Genomic DNA, 25,712 nt, shown 5'->3' with positions numbered 1-25,712 from the left:
CAAATCAGGAAGCAAAACTGGACAAAACTAAAGGGAGAGGCAGATAAAGCCAAATCATAGTAGGAGATACTAACAGCCCCCTCTAAGTGATTGATGAAAAACTGACTTTTTAAAAAATAGGCAAGGATATAGAAAAATTTAACCAACATTGTGAACCAACTCAACTTAATCAACATTTACAGAACACTATATAGTAAGCCCCCTACATACGAACGAGTTCCGTTCCGAAAGTGTGTTCATGAGTCCAATTTGTTTGTAAGTCCAACAAAGTTAGCCTAGGTACTCAACTAATACAATCAGCTATATACTGCTGCTTTTACTCTTGCTTCTGGACATCCTAGGCTTAAAATAAAGATACTGTACTACTGTTCTCTATACAGTACTGTACAGTAAAGTATACAGAAGCACAACCACTTGTAGAGGATGCATGCATGTGACAATGTACGCCAGACACATGAACTAACTGACGTGATTGGACATATGAACGCACGTTCGCATCTTTGAAAGTTTGCAACTTGAAGGTTTGTATGTAGAGGACTTACTGTAGCTAACAACTGCAGGATTTAAACAGTTTTCAAGTCTATCAAAAATAGACCATAAGCTGGGCCATAAAATAGGTTTCCATTCATTAGAATATTGAAGTCTTGAGTATGCTCTCTGACCACAATGGACTTGAATAACAAATCAATGACAGTAAAATATCTAGAAAATCCCAATAAAATATCTAGAAAATAAATATTTATATACCACACCTTTAACCCATGGGTCAAAGAAAAAAATCAAGGGAGACTAGAAAATATCAAACTGAATGATAATGAAAACACATCAAGTCAAAATTTCTGGGATGCAGCTAATGTAGTACTGGCAGGGAAATTTATAGCTCTCAACGACTATACTGGGGGGAAAGAAAAGAGGGGCCAAAATTAATGACCCAAGAGTCTACCTTTAAAAGCTGGAAAAAAGAAGAATAAAGTAAACCCAAAGTAAACAGAAGAAAGGAAACGCTAAGGATGAGAGCAAAGCTCAGTAAAATAAAACACAAATGATAGAGAAGAATCAACAAAGCTAAAAGTTGGTTCTTTGAAGGGATTAATGAAATTGAAAACCACAGGCTAACCCTAGACCTTTTTTTTTTTTTTTTTTATTACTTTTAGTTTTTCGTGCTGACTGTGCATGGACTGGCCCACATGGGTGCTGGGGTCGTACGGGTTACAGGGGGGGGCAGAGGAGAGAGCATGTAACAGCCTCCAAAGCGCCTCTGTTCCAGACAAGCACACGTTCACTGCTCAGCGCTGGCCCGCCTGCTCACTGCTGGATCCTCCGGATGCTCTGCACCTGGAAGGTCTGGGCGTGAGAGCCCCACTCCCGGAAATGCTTGTAGTCGCCTGAGTGGTGATCACACTCCAGCACATACTGAAAACCTCGGTAGCCAGGAAACTGGGAGCCAACCCAGCTGGAAAAGGGAAGAGGCAGACTGTTACCCTGAAGAGGCACCCGCATGGTGATCAAGACAGGGACAAGGGGACCCCATGCTGCAAACACACTCCAGCCATCCTGGACTTCCTTCCCTGGCATTCCTGCCCAGAATGTGCCCTGCTCTCCCCACCACTGGGCCCTTTTGATCACGCTGTTCCCTCTGCCAGTAACACCATTCCAACCCTTCTTTGCCTGGTTAAGTTGGATTTATCCTTCAGGTCTCAGCTCAGTCATCACTTCATCAGGGCCGTCTGACAGTCCCCTATTGTACCTTTGTAGCACTCATGTAATTAGGTAATTAACAGGTGATTTGTAAAAATGTCAGGCTCCTCTGCCAACAGGAAGCTCCTGGGTGTAGGGGGGTGTGTGCCTGGTTCATCCTTATCTAGTGCCTAACATGATGCCCAGCACAGAGGAGCTCAATAAATATTTGATGAAGAAAGGGAGGGAGGGAGGAAGGAAGGAAGGAAAGGACAGAGGGATGGAGGGAGGGAGGAAGAAGCGGGGAGTCTTATTCTTTCCCCCTCCTGCCTTATTCAGGGGTACTTCCAAGGAAAAGGCTATTCTTTCGATTCATCGACCCCTGCATTGTTCAGGACTAGATAAGGATTGGTGTCTCGTCTTCTGAGCTTCCCTTTCCCTTTCTGTAAGAGGGAAGTGGACTCAAGAATCCCAAGAGGTCCATCCTACTCTGAAACAAGATCCTCTGGTGCTTCCCGAGAAAATTAAAAAAATAAAGTAACCCTACCTCCCACCTTTGCCCCTGCCAGCCAGGAGCCAAGGGGTACCTCAGAAGGTGACTCTCATATCCTATATAACTGAGGATCTCACACCTCAGCCATCCCCTGCGTGAAAAGGGTGGGAAGGGTCAGTGAGTCCTGGGCTTGAAGCTGGATTCAGTTACCTACCTGCTGTTGGATGTGGAGCAAGTTGCTTAACCCACATCTGTTTGTTTACTGCTGGGCATCCATCCTCTCCTCTTCTGGTGACAGACCCTGTCACATCCACCTGCCTCAGTCAATGTGGGAAAATCCTCACTCTAGCAATGAGCATGTGACCAGGTCTAGCCAACCAGAGCACCCCATTCCTGTGGGCATGGTGATTGGTTTAGAGTTGAACCTGTGACCCAAGCTGGACCAATGAGAGCCTTTCCTGGAACCTTTTGTGGAATCACTGAGAAAAAGACACTCTCTTTCCCTGGGGCTGGCTGGAATATAAGGATGAAACTGCCATCTTATCTTCACATGGGAAGAGCTTGCCTAATAATATAGCCACAGTGAGGCAGGCAGAGCAAGAGGGGGAGAAAGACAGATCCCTACTGTCGCAGCTGGATCCAGCTGTGCCTGAAGCTAGTTACAGGGGCCAATAAATAACCTTTGAGCTTAATATCAGTGTGATCTGGGTGTCCACTACTTGCAATCCCAGAAACTTTGCCTGATAGTTCCCTGTGCCTCAGTATCCTCCTCTGGAATGTGGGCATCAGATCCCCAAAGTCCCCAGCATACTGTTTTCACAGGAGGTGTTCCCATCCCTCTCAACATCCTCTCTGTCCCTGCCAAGCAGAGCCTTGCATCCACTTACGCCCCCGAGTGGACGTGGAAGGAGCCCACTTCATTGCCATCCCAGCCCATGGCCTGGAGAGAGGGATAGTCGTCGCTCAGCTCTCCTTTCTTGCCCAGGAAGTTCTCTTGCTCAAAGATGGTCAGCCTCGAGTCGCGGTGGTTCTGCAGGTACAGGGAACAGAGTCAGAGCATCAGGTCCTCAGTCGGAAACCCAGGAGCCTCTGCTGGCCCCTACACCCCTGTTCTTGTCTCCAAAATCAGCCTTCCTTGAAACTTTCTGGAAGGACAGTAAGGCAACAGGCACCAGAAACCTTACAAGAGGTGTACTGCTTGTCCTTCCAGAAATTCCTGTTTCAGAAATTTACACAAAGAAGATAATCAAGGAAAAAAGAAGCCTTGTTGATAACAGGAGGGGGCGGGGGAGGGAATGGAAGAGGGAAGAGAAGGGAAAAAACAACCTGAATACCCGATAACAGGGGATCAGATGGTACACTGGGATATTGCACTACGGTTAAGGGAAGGGTGTGGAGATCTGGGTTCGAATCCTGACTCTCCACTTAGCAGCTGACTGAGCGTAATCATCTAAAGAAAAAAAGTATGGGGACTTCCCTGGTGGTGCAGTGGTTAAGAATCCTCCTGCCAATGCAGGGGACACGGGTTCGAGCTCTGGTCCGGGAAGATCCCACATGTCGCGGAGCAACTAAGCCCATGTGCCACAACTACTGAGCCTGCGCTCTAGAGCCCGCGAGCCACAACTACTGAAGCCCGTGCGCCTAGAGCCCGTGCTCCGCAACAAGAGAAGCCACCGCAATGAGAAGCCCGCGCACCGCAACGAAGAGCAGCCCCCGCTCGCCGCAACTAGAGAAAGCCCGCGCGCAGCGACAAAGACCCAACGCAGCCAAAAATAAATAAATAAATAAATTTATTTAAAAAAAAACAAAAACACGTCACACAGCATTTCTGAGCCAGTTTCCGCATCTCTAAAATGAAACTAACCACATCTGCTTTTCAGGATTGTTTTGAGAACTAAATGAACCCAGAAGTTGTAAACTGGGTAAAGTCAAGGACTGCGTCTGTCAGAGTCCTTCCGAGTCCGCGTATTGGCGCAACGCCTGGGCCGTTTGTGAAACAAATGAACATTCACCAAATGATATACTGGGGCGCTATGGAAAATGATGCCATAGGTGAGATTTAATCATCTGGGAGGGTGATTGTGATATACTTGGAGAGAGAGAAAAGCTGGTTTCCAAACTTTAGGTTCGTTATGATTCAATTTTTATAACCGAGTGATACGCATGTATAGACATATAGATATAGATGGATATACAGATCTAGACATAGATACTGATATCAATCACTGCAGGTATCATCTGTGGGTAGCATATAAGACCAAGGAAATCTCCAGCACTGATAACAGTGAGCTTCTGTCTCAGAGGTGTGGGTATAATTGACTTTTATTTTCTTATTCGGCCATATCAGGTTTTCCCCTGAACTTTAGGTGATAAATATGTGTGCCGTATGTGATTTAAAACCCATAAAAGTTGTTTTTGAAGGGAAAAAAGTACACCTTTCCAAGCCTCAGTTTTTCCATCTGTAAGATGGGAGTAATAATGCCCACCTCCACCCATACTCTAAACAATAGCAAAAATATAAAATCAAGAACACTGATCATGAATTAGGAACAAGAAATAGAACGCTTCTTCCTCGCTTGCCCTGCCATCTCTGGCACCCAGACTTTCCCACTGTCCCTCAGTCATGAAAAGAAGGACACAAAACACGGAGGAGCTCATATTATAACCAAAGTTGCAATGGGCAGAATGTTTGTGGAGGGCTCTGTCCAGATGCTATATGTACATCCTTTTACCCCACAACATAGGTACTATGGCCCCATTTCAAGATGAAGAGACTGAGGCTCAGGGGAGGGACTGCCACCTCACACAGCTTGAAGCAGTGACATGAGAATTTGAACTCTGGGACATCTGGTTCCCAAACCCCCACTGGAGGGGCTCAGGCCCCCCCAGGCCCAGGCAGTGGCAGGACTCACAGCGCAGGCCACGGGCCGGAAGGAGGTGAGCCTCTCGGCGGGGTAGGACGTGTTGCCACTCCAGGCATCCCAGGACGGGTACTCACCCCGCTCCAGCACATACTGCTGCCCTTGGAAACCGGCGTGCTCAAAACCCACCCACCTGCAGACAGAGGGTAGAGAGTACAAGAGGTTAAGAGGCCCCCCCACCCTGAGTTCTAGACCAGTGGTTATCACGCAGGGGTGACTTTGTCCCCGAAGGAGGCATTTTACAATGTCTGCAGGCATTTTTAGTCGTCATGCTGGCAGGAGGGAGCAGAGGGTTTTGCAGCTGGCATTTAGTGAGTGGAGGCCAGGGACGCTGCTAAACATCCTCCAATGCACAGGACAGCCCCCCAGCACAGAATTACCCGGCCCCGAACATCCAACCTGTCGACATGGAGAAGTCCAATCTAGACCTAGTAGCCCACTGCCTCGCTGTGCATCCTGTAGGTAGGGGACCGGCTCCGTGCAGGTACCTGGCACTCTTGCATGTGTCCCTCTAGGCCATGTAGATGAGGCTTGACCACATGCTGACTTAAGCCTTGGCCATCTCATTAATCTCTCTCTCTCTCTCTTAACAAAACATATCTCTTGCTCAGAGCCTCAGTCAGGCAACAATGTTCAACTACAAAATGCTAGTATTATTTTTTTTTTTTACTATATTTAGTTATAGTTAACTTCTACTTTTGGTGAGTGATATTGGCTTTTGATTTGTGCCTAAGAGGGACATTTCAGACCCAACACTGGGTTTTAAAGGTCTGCCACCGCAGGGCTGCCTCATCCAGTGGGAAGGCTCTGTGTGAATGGCGCCCCTTACATTTGAGCAGTGCACAACCTGCACAACCTTACACTGCCATCCTGCACACTTCCCAGCATCTCAGACCCAAGGAAGGCACACCGGTACAGTTAGAGCCTGGGAAGATAACACCTAGAACATCTAAAAGTCCCAGCACCCCTCTCTAGATCACTTCCTGTCTCCCCCACCCCGATTCCGACCCCCCTGGACTCACGCTCCACTCAGCACTTTCAAAGATCGCACAGTCTCAAAACCAAGCTCCAGCACACTGGGGCACTCAGCTGTGAACTCATGCCGCCGGCCTTGGAAGCCCTCCTCATCCCACACCACGATCTATGCCGGAGAGAAAAGGTGGAGACGCGCATCAGAGTCCCGTGAGGGGTTAGGGCTTCACCCCAGGACTCAGGGTGGGGCAGATCAGGTAAAGCAGGGTTTGCAAACTCAGATGCCTCCAGGGGCCAGGAAAGGAGCATGAGGGCTGAGAACCCAGGAGCACAGGCCCTGTGGAAGTGGGTGGCGTCTGCTCAGCGCCACCTACTGTTGCCACATGATAATGCGACCAACTGTTCAATTTCCCAAGACAACCCCTATATCTGGACTTTTCTGTGGACCTTCCATGTTTTCAAAGGCTGATGACAAATTCAAAGGTTGCGTGTTTTTTTTCTTTTTTTCTAACACAGAGGAAGTCAAAGAAATCATGCCCAGAGATTATGTGCAATTACCAGTTTGCCATCTCTGCCAGAGAGACTGTTGAATTTGGGACCATAAGACACAAGTTCAAATCAAGACCCCAGTGTGTGAACTTGGGCAAGACCCTCTCCCTCTTGGAGCCTTGATTGCATCCTCTGTGAAATGGGCCCTCATTACCGCCCACCAGGGGTGAGGTGGGGATTCAGTGAAGGTGGGGGCAGTGGTCCCCAGGACCTGGGTTCGACCTGTGCCCTCCCACTTCCCAGACATCGCCCCCCTCCCATGCCTCCTCCTACCTTCCAGTGTCCCGCTGACTTGGTGCACTGCAGAGACATGTTGCTTGTTTCCTACACAAGAGAAGAACATGATAAGCTTCTGCCCTGACTCTGCTCCCCTCCTTGAGGCTGAAGTCTAGTTTGGGCTGATTGGGATCCAGATGGGGTCCAGATGTGCCTGAGGTTGGGGGCAAAGTGCAGCTTTGGTCTGTCCCTCTCCTACCCTTTCCATCTGTGACCAATACCATCTCCTTTTCTTCCATCCTACCGCTATCTCAAAATGTACCCATTCTGGGTCCCATTCCTCTAAGCCCTGCTCTGTATTGTTTTATCTGCTCACTGTGGGAAATTTTCCGTGGCTGCTGGTGGGCAGATGTTTCACCCCAGGCAAGAACCAAGGTGCTCAGCTTAAGAGAGCCTCCCAAAGACAGCATCTGACCCAAAAAGGGAACTCTAATAGTGGAAGTTGAGGCAACAGGATTGCAGGAATAATTCTGGTTTTAAATGGGGGTTGCAGGTACTGGTCTTGATGTCTGGATCCTAGTTAGGATGTGTTGGTTAGGATGAGGATGGCATTCAGGATGGCACAGTGATGTCCCCAGGACTGGGGACCTGGGCTCCCCTCCCTCCCAGGATGCTCACCCAGAGCTCAGATCCCACCCCTTCTCCGAGCCTGGGACTTACCGAGATGGACCCAGAGAACATGCCAGACCTCGCACCAGCGGAGGTCAGGCTCTTATAGGCAGGGAAGAGAGAGGGCCCCTGGGGGACAGAGCCCTGACTCAGCAAGTGAGTGACGGGAACAAAAGCCAGCCCTGGCTGGAACTCCAATAGAGAGGTGTCAGCAGCATTGGCTTCGGCTGGGAGGGAAAGGTCAGGTTGCCCCCACTCAGGGATTACCCATGAAGAAGGCAAGAGGAGGAAGGTCTGCCTTAATCAGCTCCATGGGACTCCTGACTGGAGAAGGATAACGAGCGGTGGACACAGAATCTAAAAACCTCGTCCTTCCTAGCTGTGTGACCTGGGGCAGGTCGTTTCCCCTATTTCTTCCTGGAAAATGGGACAAGAATAAGCTATATCACAGGGCTGGTGTGAGATTATGTAACATGCCTGGAACAGACATTCAACAAATGCCTATACGTTTCCCCCTCCCAGGTCCCTTCCTCTTCCGGTGGGGGCAATCAGGGTAGGCTTCATGGTGGAGGTGGCATTGAAACTAGGCTCTGAAGGGTGAGGAGGATTTGTACAAAGTGAGATGGAAGGAAATGCTTTTGCTAGGCAAAGCTGCAGAGGTAGGAATATGGGGCTGGTGGCCTGATGGTGCTGGAGTTCTGGGACCCTGAAGGAGAGCAGAGGGACACAGGCAGGAAAGGTGGCTGGACCAGGGCCTCCAGGGCCCACAAAGCTCAGAGAGGAGTCCAGAGGGCTCTGTGGGCAGAATGAAGGAGCTGGTGGGTGTGAACATGCTTTGCAAACTGTACCGCACCTGCTGAATATCCAGGGTTTGTAGAATTCGCTTTGTGCGCCCTCTCCCCACACTCCCACCCTCTGAGTTGGCCTAAGAGGGGCCTTTCACAGCATGGGAAAGAGCATGGCTGGAAACCAGATCACTCTGGGTGACCTGGAGGATGTCCGATGTCAGCTCATGGCACTTAAAATGGCAATATAAGTTCCCTCCTGGGAGGGTTAAATGTAGCCCTATCAAATGCATAACTTTAATATTAGGTTGCCATGAAGATTAAAGGCTAAGAATGTAGGCTCTGTAGCCAGACTGCCCGGGGTTGTGTCCCACTCTTGCTGGCTGGGTAACCTTGAGTATGTTACTTAATCTCTCTGAGCCTCAGTTTCCTCATATGTAAAATGGGTATAACAAGGTAAATTGGGTTTAGCGTAAGAGATAGGGGTATTGTGAGGGTAAGTGTGAATTACACATGAACAGCAATTGCTGTTCCGGAACTTCGCCTGGAACATAACATTCATCATGTGTCTCCATCATCATTGTCATCATCATTGCTAATAAAAAAAAATTACTATTGACACATCTGCACTCCCATGTTTGTTACAGCATTATTCACAATAGCCAAGAAGTGAAAATAACCTAATTATCCATCAATGGATGAGTGGATAAAGAAGAGGTGGTATATAGATATAATGGAATATTATTCAGCCTTGAAAAAGAAAGGAAATCCTGCCATTTGCAACAGCATGGATAGACCTCGAGGGCATTATGCTAAGTGAAATAAATCAGACAGAGAAAGACAAATACTGTATGATTTCACTTACATATGGCATCTTAAAAAGACAAAATCAGAGAAGTGGAGAGTAAAATGGTGGCTGCCAGGGGTTGGGGGGTGGGGGAAACAGGGAGATGGTGCTCAAAGGGTATAAACTTCCAGTTATAAGAATAACAAGTTTGGGGACGTAATGTACAACATGGTGGTTATAGCTAATATGTATCATATACTTGAATATTGCTTAGAGAGCAGATCTCACATGTTTTCCCCACAACAAAATAAATGGTAACTATGTGATGGGATGGAGGTAGCAATCATTTTGCAATTTGTAAACGTATCAAACCAACAGATGGCACACCTTACACTTACGCTATGTTGTGTGTCATTTATATTTCAGTAAAGCTGGGGAACATGATTACTCTTAAATACAGGAGGGCATCGTTTTTAAGAGCTTGGGTTCAGGAGTTAAAAAGATGTGACTGGGACTTCCCTGGCGGTCCAGAGTTTCAGACTTCGCCTTCCAACGCAGGGGGTGTGGGTTCGATCCCCTGATCGGGGAGCTAAGATCCCACATGCCTCGTGGCCATAAAGCAAAATAAATAAATAATAAATAAATAAATAAAACAGAAACAATATTGTAACAAATTCAATAAAGACTTTTTAAAAAATGGTCCACATCAAAAAAAAAAAAAAAAACTTAAAAAAAAAAGATGAGACTCCCAATTCCATTTTACAGATGAGGAAACAGGCTGAAAGAGGGGAAAGGGATTTGCCTCGGTTTCCTCATCTGCAAAGAGGATTAATCTCAGAGTCCCCACCATCATAATGAGGATTATAGGAGCCACGTCAGTCAAATGCTCCCAGTGGAGCCATCCAGCATGGGGCCGTGCACCCCCTACCTCTGCCCCCACTGTTTGGCTGGCAGCCCATTACCACGTGGATCATGGAACTGCCCCAGACATCTTGACCTTGAAACCCAGACCAGTGGGTGGCCCCTACCACAGGCATCTTGGCCCCCATTACAGTGGCTGCCCCATCCTGCGGTCGCCGGCCCCCTCCCAGGCCTTGGCCCAGGATGAAAGGCTGAGGGGGAGGCCAGGAAGTGAGGCGGGGGTGGAAGGGCAGAAGGCAGAGCTGGCCCCAGGCCACGGTGACCTCAAGGCGCAGCTGGGCTCCGCGGGGAATCTGAGTTCCTGGACCCCCATAGAAGAAGCAAAAACCTATGCAGAATCCCCTTCTCCCTGCCCCACCACCACCTGGGGCCAGGGAGTCAGAGGGCAGGCTGGCCTGGCCCAGCAGCGCCCCTGGGTCCCTCCAGCCCTGGCTCTACTATGAGTTCGCCCTGTGTGACCTTGTTGAAGTCCATTGTTCTACCCGGGCCTCGGTTTCTCCATTTGTGACATGGGGGGATTGAATGATGTGACTTCTGGCATCTGTTCCATTGCTCTGACTCTTCATTGCTCTACCTGACATCCGTCTCTCTCTCTCTGTCTGTCTCTCTCCCCATCACCGTCCATCTGCCCCTCTGTATGTCCATCTCCATCATCTCTCTTTCTCTGTCGCTCTCCACTTCTCCCAATCTGTCTCCCTATTTCTCTCTCCCAACCTGGTCTCCCTAGCTCCCCCTTACCCGGGCCAGTTCCTGACTCTGACCTCTCTGTACCCTAGTTTTGCTCATCTGCCAAATGGGTATAATGAAAGTGCCAAATAAGGTGGGTTGTCCTGGGAACTGACCAGATGGCAGGGATAACGCATTTAGCGCTACTCACGGTCCCCTTCTTTCCCGTGCAGCACCCCCATAGGGATACCTGTGCCACTGGTAACTGCAGACACAGAGGCCCCGAGGGATAGAGACTTGCCAAATGCCACAGAGTGCAGAGTGGCTGAGCCTGGACTCAAACCCAGGTCCCCTACCTTCTGGGGGCTCCCCCTTTCCCTGCCCCAGGATTGGCAGCCAGCGGGGACGCTGTGGGCCCATCCCCGGCTGGGGTTTGTGAGAGCGGCATCCGGGCAGGGGCTGGGCAGAGGCCCGGCGATGTGGCTACCGGCCAGGGTTTCTGCTGTGCCTGCCAGGCTCACAATGGAAAGTGCTTCTCTTCGCAGGAACCCGGCAGGGTCGGGGCTCTGAGGCCCCTGACTCTCTGCCTGGGGCCTGCTGAGCCAGCTCCCCCTTTGTGCCACAGACCACAGGGTCTGGTGTCTGCCAGACTATAAAATGGGGGGTCGGCCCCTGTCACCCACTGCACCAGCCTGCCCTCCTGCCTGCCCTCCAGCAGGAAGTAGCAGGGCCCCAGGTAAGAGGGGACCCACCGCAGCTAAGAGCCCCAGGGGAGGGGAGGGGAGAGGACAGAGGCAGAGAGAGGGGGAGGCAGAGAGAGCAGGAACAGAAGAGAGTCAGGGAGACGGAGTAATCAGGAGAAAGGCAGAGAGAGAGAGAAAGAGAGAAAAGATAAAAATAGAGACAGGCAGAGAGAGGAAGAGAGGGAGGGAGGAAAAGAAAGACAAAGAACAGATAGAGAGAGAGATGCAGAGGTATAAAGAGAGCAAGATATTGGGGAGAGAAACAGAAAGAGAGACAGAAACATAGGCAGAGAGAGAGAGAAGTAAAAACAGAAATAAACAGGAAGGCAGCAAGAGGGAGGGGGAGGGGAAGGGAGGAGGCGGGGCGGGGGGGGGGGAGGGGGGAGGGGAGAGAGAATATTGAAGGAATGAGCACATCCCAGAAAGGAAGGAACCCAGCTACCAGCCGAGGGGAATGTTGATTCATAGACTGACTTGGCCGGGGTCAGGGTGGGGGTAAGCAAGCGCCTGGAAGCCACAGATGTGGCCCAGATGTGTGGCCTTGCCCACTGTGGGCAGAGCACCCCAGAGTCACCACAGTCTTTCTCAGGGGGAGACGCAGGGAGGGATCTGCTTGCCCCAACCAGCTCTTTCTTATGGAAAGTGTTCAGGAATCCACTGCCAGAGGGTCTTGCTGATCTGCGCCATCAGGGGGTCCTGGAGCCTCCTGGAAATTGTCTCCAAAATTAAAGGGGGCATTTTTTTTCCCTGGGGACAAGGACAAGGCGTTCTTCAAACATTCAAAGGCGTCCATGACCCCAAAGTAATGAGGAACCACCGGAACTGACCAAAGTCCTCTCCACCCAAAACCTACACAGCCACAGCCTCCTTTTAGAACCCTGCCATGGGCTAAACACGTCCTCCTGGAGCCTCCTTTACGCCCCAGTCCCAGGCCTGTGTCTGCACCCACACACCCGTTCCCAGGCAGTGCCAGAGGCAGCAGTTTGACTGGGAAAGGAGAGAGGAACATGCATTCATGCAATCTCTGAATAGGTGTTAATTGAGCATCTCCTGTGTGCCAGGTGCTGAGCCAGGTGCTGGGGATGGAAGGATGAATCAAGCAGAATAAGTAAATGGCAAAGCCCAGTTGCTGGGTTTGTCTGCTTGCACTGAAATTGGAGTCCTACCACTTAGTAGCTATGTGGACTTGGGCAGGTCACACCCCTCTCTCTGAGCCTCAGATTGCTCAGAGGAGATAAGAGGTTACGGTGAGGGACGGATGCGTTCATTCATGAATGTAACAGAGCCTGACCTCCCTTAGGCTTTCCCAAACGGGACTTCTTGTTATGGATCTGCTGAGCCAAGTTGAGGTTGCCCAAGCCAAGAAGCATGATAAGTGTTGAGAAGCATGATAAGTGACTCCGGGGGCGCAGAGGAAGGACATAGCAGGGGGACAGCAAGGACACGGCTGGTGGAAGCACCGGCAGGGTCTGAAGCCTGGAGAAAAGCATACAGGGATGAGTGGTCCCCAGACAGGAAATCCTTGACGGCAAAGGGAGATGGGGACAGAAAACTTCCAGGCTTCTGTCTTAGAAGGAGAAACAGACTAGATGAATTCGGAGAAGCCTGAGCACACAGGGTGATGGGGGATGAGAGCCGGGGAGGCAGCTTGGGGGTGCCATCCCTGACTGAACCCAGGCCGAACGGTTCTTTACAGACTTTTGCAGCTGGGAACCATGTCTCAGCCAGCCGCCAAGGCCTCGGCCACAGCTGCGGTGAACCCAGAGCCTGATGGGAAGGAGAAGGGGGCCCCGCCCCCAGGATCAGCCCCAGGCTCCGGCCCCGCCCAGGCCCCAGCCCAGCGGGTGCCCGCTGCCAAAGGGGACCTGCCTCCCGGGAACTACAAGGTGAGGACCGGGGGGCGGGGCGGCTGGTCTCCACCCCGCGCTTCCTCTCCCTCCTCCCCTTACCCCTCCCCTCCCTCTTCCTCCCCCTCCTCCGCTCCCCTCCCCGCCACTCTGCCCAACCGGCTTGCACCTGCTTACAGTTTGTCGCATGCAAGAAACAGATGGAGAAGGAGAGAAAGCGGGCTGGCTTAGCAGCAGGAAACGGCTGTCCCAGGAGGTCCTCCAGGGCAGGAGGCCGGCCTCAGACCCTCTTGAAAAGTGTTCCAAGCGGTCGGTCAGGCTGAAAGGGCTCCTGGAAAGCGAGGCATCCGGTCCCCTCGGATTGGGTTGGGTTGGGTTTCAACCTCGGGTGCACGGAACTGGGTCATTTCACCACCCTTGGTTCATGACAGGCTGTCATGCAGTCCACCCCTGGCCAGCTTTTATTTATGTAGTCGCTTATTTAATAGTTAATTTCAATTTAATTTTTAATAATACAATACGCACCTGCAAACCCACCACTTGTGTGAAAAGCCAGGACTTGGTAAACATCCTCAATCTAACTTAAAAGTGTTCCCGCCCCACTCTGTTCCCACCCCTCCAGCCCCCTACCCGCCCCCCACCGTCCCATGAGCCCACCTCCCTCCTCCCCTACACGAGGCAACTGCCATCCTCACCCCGTCCATCAACAGCTTGCTTGCTTTTTTATGTACTTTGATGCATTGTTCCTTTAAAAGTATATATGTGTATTTTATTTGTTTTTAACTTACTGAAATATACCGTATGTAATCTTTCTGGATTTTTCGTTTTTCTTTTTTCTTCCTATGAGATTTCTTTTTACTTCCTATGAGATTTCTAATAGTCACTGATACTGTTGTGCATTGCTGTGGGTCATTCGTTTTGGTTGCTGTGTGATATTTCAGAGTGTGATCGTCACTCCTGGGTGATTGGTAGCTTTGCTGTCGTGAACGGCTTGGTCAGGGTGTTCTTAGCCATGTCACCTGCAAGAGTTTCTCTTGGGCAGATAAGTGTAGGAGTGGAAGGGCTGGGTCAAGGGTATGTGAACCTCTCTCCCTTTTACAGCTGGAGAAACTGAGGCTCAAGAGAAGGCACCCACTTGCCTCGGTTCAAGTGAATGGCAACGTTTTCCCAACTTGGGACGACAAACAGATAAAAACCAAAATTGGATGCTTAGTGAGAGGAGGGGATTAGCCCGCGTTTACACAGGGGCCCCTGCTTCTGGCCTCCCCTATGGTTTGGTGGGTAGACTGGTGAATGTTTCCTGAGCATCAGCTCTGTGGCAGGGGCTGGGGCTTAGAGAGAAAGAAATGGATCCGCCCCATTGGTCTTTGGAAGGGTTGAGTGAAACCGGAGAGGGGTGCATAGAGATACCCAGAAGCAAAGCAGCAGTGACTGTGTAGTGTGTTACTTGTGCTGCAGATGGGCTGAGCACAGTGGGGGGGGGGGCACTCAACCAAGCTCACCAGGGAGAGGGTATCAGGGAGGGCTTCCTGGAGGAGGTGACATCTGAGCCTAGAACAGGACAGGGGACATGAGCTCCAGGATGGGGATATGTGATGAAGAAGGCATTCCAGACAGGAGGAAGAGCACAGATAAAGGCCTGGAAGGAAGATCCATCAGTTCCCAAAGATGGTACAGATATTAAGTTCACAGACCTTGGCTCATGGCAAACTCTCGTGTGATCTGGGCACAGCCTGCTCTTATTTACATAGGTACTTAATGCATATTTGACCTGGAGCCTCTCCAGTTTGGAGGTACTCCCTGCTCACTCTGCCCCCTTGGCATGGGGGCTTCTCTCCTGCAGCTGGTGGTCTTTGAGCAGGAGAACTTCCAGGGCCGGCGGGTGGAATTCTCCGGGGAGTGCTTGAACCTGGGAGACCGCGGCTTCGACCGAGTGCGCAGCCTCATTGTCACCTCAGGACCGTGAGTGTTGGGCGGTGGAAGGGCACTCCCACAGCCCTAGTAAAGTAATGAGAAAACGAGCGTAGCTGCCATTTGCTGGCCACCCGCTCCACTCCATGCCTATCACCGAGCTATTAGAGACACATAGAGTCATCCCTCAGTACCCGAGGTGGATTGGTTCCAGGATACCCAGTGGATACCAAAATCCTCGGATGCTCAAGTCCCCGTAGTTCAGCCGAACCTCCATATCCACAGATGAAGGATGCATGGATACTGGGACCAACTGTATATTATTTCCAGTACTTCTTTCAAACCCAAGAGGGAGGAAAGAGAGGTATGATTCTCCTTCCCATTTTACAGGTGAGGAAACTGAGACTCTGAGAGGTGATTTGATTGGCATAAGGTCACACTGACAGTAAGTCATGATTCCAGGCTCCAGAGGGATGTTTTTTCTGCTATAGAAGGAACCCTGCCCATCACTGATGGCAGGAGGAGGCCAAAGAGCCAGGTGTCCATTAGCTGTCCCCTCTCCTGGGCATCAAGCAGCCTTAAAGGTAATAATAAGCATCTGTTGAGTACCCATTAGTGCCAGGCACTGACTGGGGGCTTTACCTAGATGATCCTACAGTGCTGTATGAGGTAGGGGCGATTCTTATTCCCATTTGACAGATGAGGAAACCGAGGCTCAGAGAGGTTAAGTCCCTTGGCCAAAGTCACCTAGTGGTAAGTGGTAGAGCCTGGGTTCAGCTCAGGTTGATCAGTTTCATCTCTAGTGCTTTAATCACCATGCTCCACAGCCTGCCCCTAACTCTATGGGCTTCTCTGGGCCTTAGTGACCCCCATGTAAAACAAGAATAATTGTCCCTTGGACATAGTGGCTGCACCAACTTCAGCCCCTGTGCACTAAGCTCAGGGCGCAGGGCCAGCCCCTGAGTAAGACACACAGGGCCCCCTTGCCTCTCGTCTCTCCAGCAAAAAACGCTCAAGGAGTGTGATCAGCCTGTACACCCAGCATACAAAGAGCAGAAATAAGCTTTGAGGTCAGACAGGTCTGGGTTTGAGTCCCAGCTCCCCTGTTTGCCTTGTTCAGTGTCCAAGCCTCAGTTTCCTCATCTCCGAAATGGGCAGAGTAATGGTCCCCACTACCCTCCACTGGATTATTCTAAGGTCTGAAGGTGATAATGCAGCATGGGCCTGGCACTTTGGGGGTGCCCAAACATGGCAGGTGGCAGTGAGGATTATTTACCCTCCCCGTTGCCCTGTGAGTTTAGCCAAGTTACCCTGGGCCAGGGTAGGCTGGTAACCTCAGCCCCACCCTCAGACTGCCCAGCAGGGAGCAGAAGCTGCCGGATGTGGCCAGTTTGGGTTTTAAAGCTTTTTTCATTGTCTGTGACTCAAACCCAGAGTATCTCTCCTCAAACAAAGATGCAGCTGGCCTTTGGTGTGTGCTCTGGGACTGCACCTGATGGGAGAGAAAAGATCCTGTGTTCCAGGGCCCTGGGTCTGTGTCAGGACCAGCAGGGTCATGGGAAAAACAGTGGTGGAAAAACAAAAAATGAGGGGATGAGGTGGGCAGGGGGAGGGGAGGAGAGGTGTACCCTCACATAGATGGGGAGGGAGGCACGCCTGCCTGAAGCCTCGGAGGCCTCAGCTGACACCTGGCACCATCACGTGACTTTAGACCAGTGACTTAGCCCCTCTGAGCCTCAATTTCCATATCTGGGAATTAAGATTCCTGCCCTACCTCTCTCCTTGCTTGTAAGACTCAAATGAACCTAGGAGATGAGAAAAGGCACTGAAATAAATATTGACAATTCCTCACTCATATAACAGGTCCTCACTGGGCATTATGACTCCTGAATAAGACAGTTTTGGGAGAGGGTGGCAGGGTGGCAAGACCACATCAGTGTCTGTCTTTCCATAAGCTCAGATCTCCAGCAGCTTCCCTTCCTCTTTAGTCATGAAAGATATTACTGATTGTGCTTTCTCTTTTAGACTCTCATAACCTCCTGACAAGGTAGATGCAATCATTTCTTCTCCTTTACGGGGGCTTAATGAGTTTAGGTGACTTGCCGAAAGTCACACAGAAAATAAATGATGAACTGGGATTAGAACTCAGGTCCATCTGTTTCCAAAGTCTATGTTCTTAACTCCTACAAGGCACCATCTTCCAAGACTCCCTTCCCATCCACCCGTTCATCCATCTGTAGATCAACCCATCCATCCATCCATCTGTCCATTCATTCTCCACCCATTTCTTTATCCCTCTATTTACCCCTCCCTCCATCCATCCATTCTCCATCATGCATCCATCCATCAATACACTCATCCAGAGACCCAGCCATCTATCCATCTATCCAGCTACCCATCCGCCTGTCCATCCACTTATCTACCCATCCATTCAACCTCCCTCCCTCCCTTCCTTCCTTCCTTCCTTCCTTCCTTCCTTCAGGCTTCCTTCCTTCCTCCCTCCCTCCCTCCCTCCCTCTTCTCCTCTACTCTAGACCAGGGAGGACTGAGGCAGATTCACCTCTATTCTGGAAGAATAAGTCTGCATCTTCAATTCTGTCACTCCAGTGTGGGTTGGCGCATTCCTCAGACAAGACTTGAGGCTCCTGGGACACATTCTGTTTCAGTCTGTGGTGGTAGCCCATCCCCCCCATCTGCCCCATCTCCTTCTGGGTAGAGGAAGGTGCCAGCAGCCCCCAGGGAGACAAGACTAATGTCAGTGACCCCTCAGCCCTCTCATGTTCCCTCAGAACTCCTGAACACATAGAGAGCAAAGTTCAAGGGGCTCCGTAGTCTCAGCCTTCTCATCTATGAAATGGGGATCATCTTATCTCCCCCAGAATCCCCGGTCCCTCTAACACAAGCTCACTGCCATCCTCAATCAGGCTGCACTGAGAAAGCCCCCATCTGACATCAAGCTTAGTTAGTCCTTTTAGAGAACTGAACACCTGCATATGTACAATCACATTTAATTCTCATAGGTATCTGAGAGGTGAATATTACTATCATTTCCCTCCCACTGCCCTCATACTGATTACTGTCTTCTGTATGCCAGGCCAGTCTTTACCAAAAATACAGGTGATTCAAGCACCTGTATCAATTTTTCCCTACCCCCATACCTCCAGGACTATTATTTATTTAATATATTTCATTTTAAATGACCCTTTTTTAACACAAGTAAACATATATCAAAAGAACCTTTGCATCACTTTTACAAACGGACAGCTAATATCTGCTATAAGTAAAAGGTATCCATAAACAAATTTATACAATGAACACAGTATAATAGCCTGCTCAAGGCTCTGGGCTGGTGGCCTGTTCTTCCTTTGCTACAAAGAGAGATTAGTAAGTGTTAAAGACACATTAGTAGCCAACAAAGACTTTCTCCTAGCTGGAATCCATTTTTTAAAAAATGTCTTCTTATGTGTTATTTCTCCCAAGTCCTTATAATACTTAAATTATGTGTAAATCCTACATCTGGGGAAACATTTTGCTCGTATAATTACACAGATTGTCTCATTTAATCCTTCACCAACTTCAAGAAAATAGGCGTATTAGATGAGGAGACCGAGGCTCAGAGAAGTGAAGCAACTTGCCTGTGGTCACACAGCCAGTCAGTGGCATAGCCTGGGATCAAACCCACCGGCCTTGGGGCTGCCTTGCAAGGGGAAGATTGGAAGGCAAGTGGAGGGAGGGGCTTCTGCTAACGATTCCTCTCCTCTCTGCCTTTGCCCCTCCTGACTATCCCTGCCCTCCCCATCTCTCTCATGTCCAGCTGGGTTGCCTTTGAGCAGTCCAACTTCCGGGGGGAGATGTTCATCCTGGATAAGGGCGAGTACCCGCGATGGGACACGTGGTCCAGCAGCTACCGCAGTGACCGGCTCATGTCCTTCCGGCCCATCAGGATGGTGAGTGGCTCCTGGACCAGGCCTGGGGGATTAGTGCGGCAGGGCAGGAGCAAGCATGAGGTGTGATGGCCAGGAGAGCAGAAGAGTCAGGTGAGCAAGAAAAATAAAGAAGGAATGGTGGGCAGGGAGGCGCAGTGACCTCTGAGCTGTCCAAGGGCAATGGCTCTTGTGCTCAAGAATTCATAAGGCATCCCTGATACACTCATCGTGTGTCCAGCTCCTACTAGGAGCCCAGGGCAAATGGAACCTAGTTTCTTCCTTCTCTGCTGCTGTCAAGAGTGGACTGAACCTCCCAGTAGTTGTCTTCCTTGACTCTCTTTGTGGAATGTTTCTAATTGCTGACTGCACGTTAGACACCCCTGGGGAGCTTCGAAAAATCCCAAGGTCCATCCAAATCATCAGACATGCAGGTTGAAGCTCGTGTGATAGCTGAAAAGAGGGATATTGTAGAAAGGCACCATGAAAGGCACCTTATCCTGATGATAAGACTATATACTGAATTAGCCCCTTTATAATGTTTAACTAAAGTAAGTAGCATAACTTCAAGAAGACTCAAAGCCAAAATAGGTGGAGTTTTCTCCAAGCCAACCACAGGTTTTTTCTAGAATTATGTTGATGACGATTCATGAACCAGCCACATCTTCACTCACCAATGTTAGTGTCTGATGGTAACCAACTTTTGCCTTCTGAGATGGGAATTTTCGTGAAGAGTTTTCATGCATGTCCATTTGAGGCTATCACGTGCCCACAGCCAGCTGTTTTGGCATCACCAAACTTATCTTAATGGATTATCCATTCCGATCATTCCTAGTGTTTTTCTCAAATTGAGGCTGAATTATCAGCCTTAATAATGGACCCTTTGCAAGAATTCGTAGAAATCTCTCAGTCAATGGTCCTTATAAGGCAGTCTGTGTCAACGGACCTTGTTTGGAAGAGCGATCAGCTAGGGCATTTCCAGTAGCTTCTAGAGCCTTGCTGTCCAATATAGTAGCCATATATGGCTATTAAACACTTGAATCTTGGCTAGTCTGAATGGAGGTGTGTAACATACATGCCAGGCTTTGAATACATAGTAAAAAAGAAGAATAAGAATGTAAAATACCTCATTAATATTGCCATGTTGGCTACATATTGAAATCATCATAATTTAGACACATTTGCTTAAATAAACTATATTATTAGAAAAAAATCCCCGAGGGGGAGGGAAAAATCAGGAGCTTGGGATGGACACACGCACACTACTATATATAAGATAGTTGACTGACGGGGACCTACTGTGTCGCACAGGGAACTCTACCCACTATTCTGTGATAACCTATATGAGAAAAGAATCTAAAAAAGAGTGAATATATGTATGTATAACTGAATACCTGAAACTAACACAACATTGTAAATCAGCTATACTCTAATAAAAGTAAAATATTAAAAAAAAGAAAAAAGAAAAAATTCCCAATGCCTGGACCCCAGCCCAGACCAATTAAATCCACATCTCTGGGGCTAAGTCGCAGGCACTGATATCTTTTCATGCCTCCTAGGTAGTCTCTGGGTAGCCAGGGCTGAGAGCCACTGGTCTAATTCCTCCTCTGTATCCCTGCCACCAGCCTAATGTGGCCCATCTTCCCTCATACCTGGGTGTCTCCAACTCCCTGCCAGCTGGTTCCCTGACTCCTTTCCAGCCCTCTCTCCTGGGAAGTTAGAGGGATCTCTGTCTCCACCATCTTCCACCTACAGTCATTCATTCAACCACAAACACATTGATGTGTTTCTGCCAGGCTGTGTCATAGGCTCTGGGTGTGCAGCTGTGCTTGGGAGAGGCAAGGTCCCTGCCCTCGTGGGAGGCAGCTACTGAAAACCTAATCACAAAAATCAATCTGTAACGGCGAACAACTGTTGCACGGGCTGCACGGGGGCCATGCAGTGTGCTAGCAGAGGGGAAGAGGAAACCAGGGCTCTGATGTTGGGAAAGAGGGGTTGGGAGTGGTCAGGGGTGATCAGGAGAGACAGCTTGCAAAGGATGGGAACTGAGTCAGCCATGTGAACAGCCTCCCAGGGAACAGTTAGGGAAGAGTTCCTGGAATGAACATGGAGTGGGTGGGACCAAGGAACTAAAATAGGGCCATTGTGGCTGCAGCAGAGGGAGTGGAAGGGAACAGGGTGCAAGACGGGATGGGAGGAATGAAATGCTTCTCTGGAAGGTTCTGCCCTTCGCTGGCTGTGTGACATTGATCATGAACCTTGACTTCTCTGAGCCTCTGCATCCCTGATCATCATAATAAAAATAATAAATTTGCTTGGAGCACTTGGTGTATGTATGCCAGACATCATGCTAAGTGCTCTGTATGGATTAACTCCAGGAAGTAGAGGCTGACGCCCCCTTTTCCCAGATGAGGAGGGCGCTTCGAGGCTGGACAACTGCAATCCTGGGCGAGTCCCATGGTGGCCTGAGCAGACTCTGCTCTCTCTTTCCACACCCAGAAGGCCCTGCTAAGTCACTTCTCTTTGCCCCATTCATACTTCACAGCCCTGACCCAGTCTCTCCTTCCCCAGGACGCCCAGGAGCACAAGCTCTGCCTGTATGAAGGTGCCAACTTCAAAGGCAACACCATGGAGATACAGGAGGACGATGTGCCCAGTCTCTGGGTCTACGGCTTCTGTGACCGCGTGGGCAGTGTGAAGGTCGCCAGCGGAACGTAAGCGTCCCTCCTGCGGGCCCTCATCCCCTGCTTCAAGCTCAGACAGATTCGGACGCCGTTCCCCTTACAGGATGTGACATCAGACATACAGGAAAGGCCCCGGCTCCTCCTAAATTCTCTCTGTGCCAGTGGCTGGGATTCCACAAAGAGAGCTTCATCCCTCTGGGGAGTGGAGTCATTTGTTGACGAACTACATGTCAATGTAAACAGACCTAGCAAGTTGTTCTAAAAAGTGGGAAGATGGAGTGAATAGGGGCTTCTAACCCTGTATTTGGGTTGGAGGAATAATTAAGTACAAGGGGCAGAGTTGACGTGAGTAGATGAGTCTGGATGTGTCTAGGGAAAGGGAATATTCAGGGAAATTGGAGCCTCTGGGGGCATGAGTAGAATGACATCTGAGAGGTGAGACTGTGTAATGAAAGGGCCTTAACCCCATCACTGATGCGCTGTGGGACCTGGGTGAGCCACATGCTCTCTCTGTGACTCAGTGTTGCCATCTATGCAATGGGCTCAGCAGACTCCTTATTCCGAAGGACTCCTTCTGCTCTGAACTCTCAGGATTTGAAGCTTTCAAAACAGAGCCCCATGTCCATGAGAACACAGGGAAGGGCCGGATACCCGAAGGAGGTCACTTTATCCATCCCCCTGCCTCCAAACAACCATGCCAGACACCCCTGGTCTCCTCTAGGCAAATGTAAGGTGTCTACCTCTCCACCCCAGACCCTTTCTGAGCTCCTGTAACACTGTCAGGGCTCTGACCTTTTTCTTGCTCTTTTCTCCTTCCCTGAAACCCAGTATCCCTGCATTCAAGCAATCTGAAATTTACTAAACATTGCTTGGGAGGCAGAGATGAAGAAGGGCCAGTTCCTGCCTTCAGGGGGCTTACTCAGTCTAGCAGGGAGATGTCAGTACACCTGTGAGATGATGTCCAACAATAATAGGTAAGAGATGGTCCCCACAGGAGGTCAGAGGAGGAAGGAAGGTTTCTGGGACCGGGGTATGTGTGCTGGAGTGGAGGGCGGGTCCGAGACTTATCTGGCAAGGCTGGAACTTAAATCAGACTTTGAAAGATGGGCAGAGGGTCTGGGAGAGGCCTGGAAAGACCCTCCCAGCAGAGGCAAGGACAGAATTAGAAATAAATCATGGATAATAACTGCTATTAATGCTTACTGTGGACCAAGCACTGCACTAACTACTTTCAATGAATAGTTATTGAGTCTTCACAGCACACCAATGAGGCAGGTATGTCATCATGCCCACTTCACAGGTAGCAAGCTGGTGTTCTGATAAGTCATCTATCTAGTAAATGGCAGAGCTAGGATTTGAACCGATTATATCCGATACCAGAATGTGTGTTCCCAACCACTACACGCAAATTCACTTTCATACAAAGGAAACCATTTTTTGAAACAAAACTCCCCCTTCTTATCTGCCTCATTGCTAACCAGTCCCCAAGCCCTATCTTCACTCCCTTTTATCCTGTTCTCTGAGCTCTGGGTCACCACTTTCAGTGGGATGTGTATCAGTCTCTCTACCATGTACATGTAACCCACTTAGTAAGTACTTTAGATGCATTTTCCCATTTGGCCCCCAAACACCCTAATAAACCAGCTCCCATGACCATCCCCACTTTCTAGAGGAGAAAACTGAGATCTGTCAGAGAGGTGAGATCACTGGCCAAAGCCAGCAGGAAGCCAGCAGGAAGGGGCAAAGCCAGGACAGAGGAGCCCCCGGTGAACCCAAGCCCAAACCCTCACAGGTGAGGGATGGAGAGCAGACTGCAGGGTTGGATGGATGGATGGAGAACTGACTGGTCCAGGTGGGGGTCCAAGTGCCAGGTAGTGAGGCTAACCATCTCCACGCTGTCCTTGCTTTTCTACCAGCTGGGTCGGCTATCAGTATCCTGGCTACCGCGGGTACCAGTATCTCCTGGAGCCTGGTGACTTCCGGCACTGGAATGAGTGGGGAGCCTTCCAGCCACAGATGCAGGCTGTGCGCCGCCTGCGTGACAGACAGTGGCACCGTGAAGGCTGCTTCCCCACGCTGGCTGCTGAGCCCCCCAAGTGAGTCTACACACCACTCTTCTCTCGTGGCCCACCCTTCCGGAGGCTCATCTTCCCCATGCAAATAAAAGTTCCTGAAGCCAAAATGTCTCCTGGGTTTGTGAACAGAGGGATGCCTCAAGGTGCCCTGTCATTGCTGGCATGTGACTTCCTCTGTCTTGATAATTATAATAATAATCAAAGCAGTGAGCACTGCTAAGTTCTTTACATTCTCTTAGTGTATAGTTTGGACTACTCTAGAAGGCCAGTATGATATAATTATTCCTATTTAACAAGTGAGGACATTGAGGCTCAGAGAGGGAAAGTGACTTGCCCAAGGTCACACAGGTGTCAAGTCAAAATCTGAACCCAGGCAGTCTGGTTCCAGAGCCACGCTCTTAAACAAATCTGTGTTTTCAAATTCTACTCCTTCAGGTACCACTCTCCTGATCTTTGCCTTCTCTGCTTACCACCTGTTTTGTTAGTTACTTAATATTTTTATTTAAATAAATAATATTGTGTGCTTAAATGCACTGATTTGTAAATAAAACTTGATAACACTACAGGATGTGGAAAACAGGTATCATATGGCATAGATAGAAAGCAGTCATATAAGTAAATACAATTTTAAAAAGGCCAAGTATTGAATTCTCAGCAGACACCACCGCTTGCTGAAGGTTTTAGCCTGCAACCTGCTCGCTCTTTGACAAAATGGGTGATTAGCAAGAGTCAGAGAGAGGTCTGAAAGGCACGCTTGTCCAAACTGAGATGTTTCTCCCTGATTTAATCAAAGAAGAGTAAAAAGAGGTTTATTTTCTTGTATCTGATTTAGTGTTATTTAATCCTGGGTCCAGGTTCCACCTAGAATCATCTCTCCTGCTACAAATGGCACATGCCCTGCTCTGGAAATCTACATCAGGCAGTATTGACTCCTGAATCAACAAGTAGCATTGATTGATGTTATTAACCATTAATCTATGCAGGAAGCCTAGGGGAGGTGTTGCCATGGATATCTTCCTGGAGGAAGGGATATTTGAAGAGGGCCTTGAAGGATGGAGCAGGAGCTTGCTTGGTGGTGAATGAGGGAGATGACATCCCAGGCAGAGCAAACAGTATGGTCCCTGCTACCCCATATGGCACCTTTGTGAAAATGATAAAAAGATGCTACTTCCTCAGGACATTTGACTGCCATCTGCCAGAAAGTATTGATATAAATCTGTGATGTCTACGATGTCATTATGGTACCCTTGTGCAGTGCCCAACCTGCACAGCTGTACTTGGCAGCCGTGGAGCACCATGTGCAAAGGCACAGAGGCTGAGAGAGCTTGTGGTGGGTCCAAGCTTATTAAGATGGGAGGAGTAGTTTGGTGGTTGTGTGGGTGGATGTCGGGGGTGGGAAGGGAATGCTAAATGTGGCAGAAGAGGAAGCCGGAAAGAAAAGTGGGGCCTTGTGACACCCCGCTCCGTGGTTTTGCTGAGCTTCAAAGTTGAAGCACCACCTCAGATCTTTCTTACCCTCTGGGACATGCATTTTCCATCTTCCTCCCACCCTAGTTCTCCCAACCTCCACCCTCCAATTTGACCAGCATCTTGTGTTAGAAGACAGGCTGTCTTGTCTTGGACCAGAAGATAGGATTCCTGGGTAGGAATCAGGAGATATGGGTGTCAGCCCTGCTCTACTGCTAGAAGCTACCAAGTGTTGGGCAAATCATTTCCATTCCCGGGGACTTATTCTTCTCATCTGTAAAATGACAGCTCCAATGTCCATCCAGCCTCAAGATTCTGATGCTGGGATTCTATGGTTCCAAAGTTCTGTGATTCTCCAAAATTCTGTAATTTATGTCTAAGTGTCCACTATTCTCTGATTCCAGTG

The 25,712-nt window shown here is 49.5% G+C and overlaps 2 protein-coding genes across 3 annotated transcripts; one reads left to right on the top strand and one right to left on the bottom strand.

The window, feature by feature from the left end:
* Nucleotides 1–1,177: 1,177 nt before the first annotated feature.
* On the bottom strand, nucleotides 1,178–13,590 carry CRYBA4 (crystallin beta A4). Its single transcript, XM_007180952.2, has 6 exons — nucleotides 13,424–13,590; nucleotides 6,886–6,936; nucleotides 6,114–6,232; nucleotides 5,083–5,224; nucleotides 3,058–3,200; nucleotides 1,178–1,453 (listed from the first exon to the last, which is right to left on the bottom strand). The coding sequence occupies exons 1-6, from the start codon at nucleotides 13,433–13,435 to the stop codon at nucleotides 1,306–1,308; spliced, it is 615 nt and encodes a 204-aa protein (XP_007181014.1). The 5' UTR covers nucleotides 13,436–13,590; the 3' UTR covers nucleotides 1,178–1,305.
* CRYBB1 (crystallin beta B1) lies at nucleotides 11,180–23,934 on the top strand. 2 transcript variants are annotated; one of them, XM_007180953.2, is made up of 6 exons: nucleotides 11,180–11,392; nucleotides 13,096–13,285; nucleotides 15,090–15,208; nucleotides 18,972–19,104; nucleotides 21,652–21,794; nucleotides 23,681–23,934. In XM_007180953.2, exons 2-6 carry the CDS (start codon nucleotides 13,115–13,117, stop codon nucleotides 23,862–23,864), a joined length of 750 nt encoding a protein of 249 aa, XP_007181015.1. In that variant the 5' UTR covers nucleotides 11,180–11,392; nucleotides 13,096–13,114; the 3' UTR covers nucleotides 23,865–23,934. The 2 variants fall into 2 exon arrangements, with proteins under 2 accessions (XP_007181015.1, XP_057382076.1); XM_057526093.1 differs by lacking the exon at nucleotides 11,180–11,392 and having other exon boundaries at nucleotides 13,060–13,285.
* Nucleotides 23,935–25,712: the final 1,778 nt, after the last annotated feature.

The sequence above is a fragment of the Balaenoptera acutorostrata genome, chromosome 13 (assembly GCF_949987535.1).
Source record: "Balaenoptera acutorostrata chromosome 13, mBalAcu1.1, whole genome shotgun sequence".
In the NCBI taxonomy this organism is placed as follows: Eukaryota; Metazoa; Chordata; class Mammalia; order Artiodactyla; family Balaenopteridae; genus Balaenoptera; species Balaenoptera acutorostrata.
This window is presented reverse-complemented; position numbering and strand designations above follow the sequence as displayed.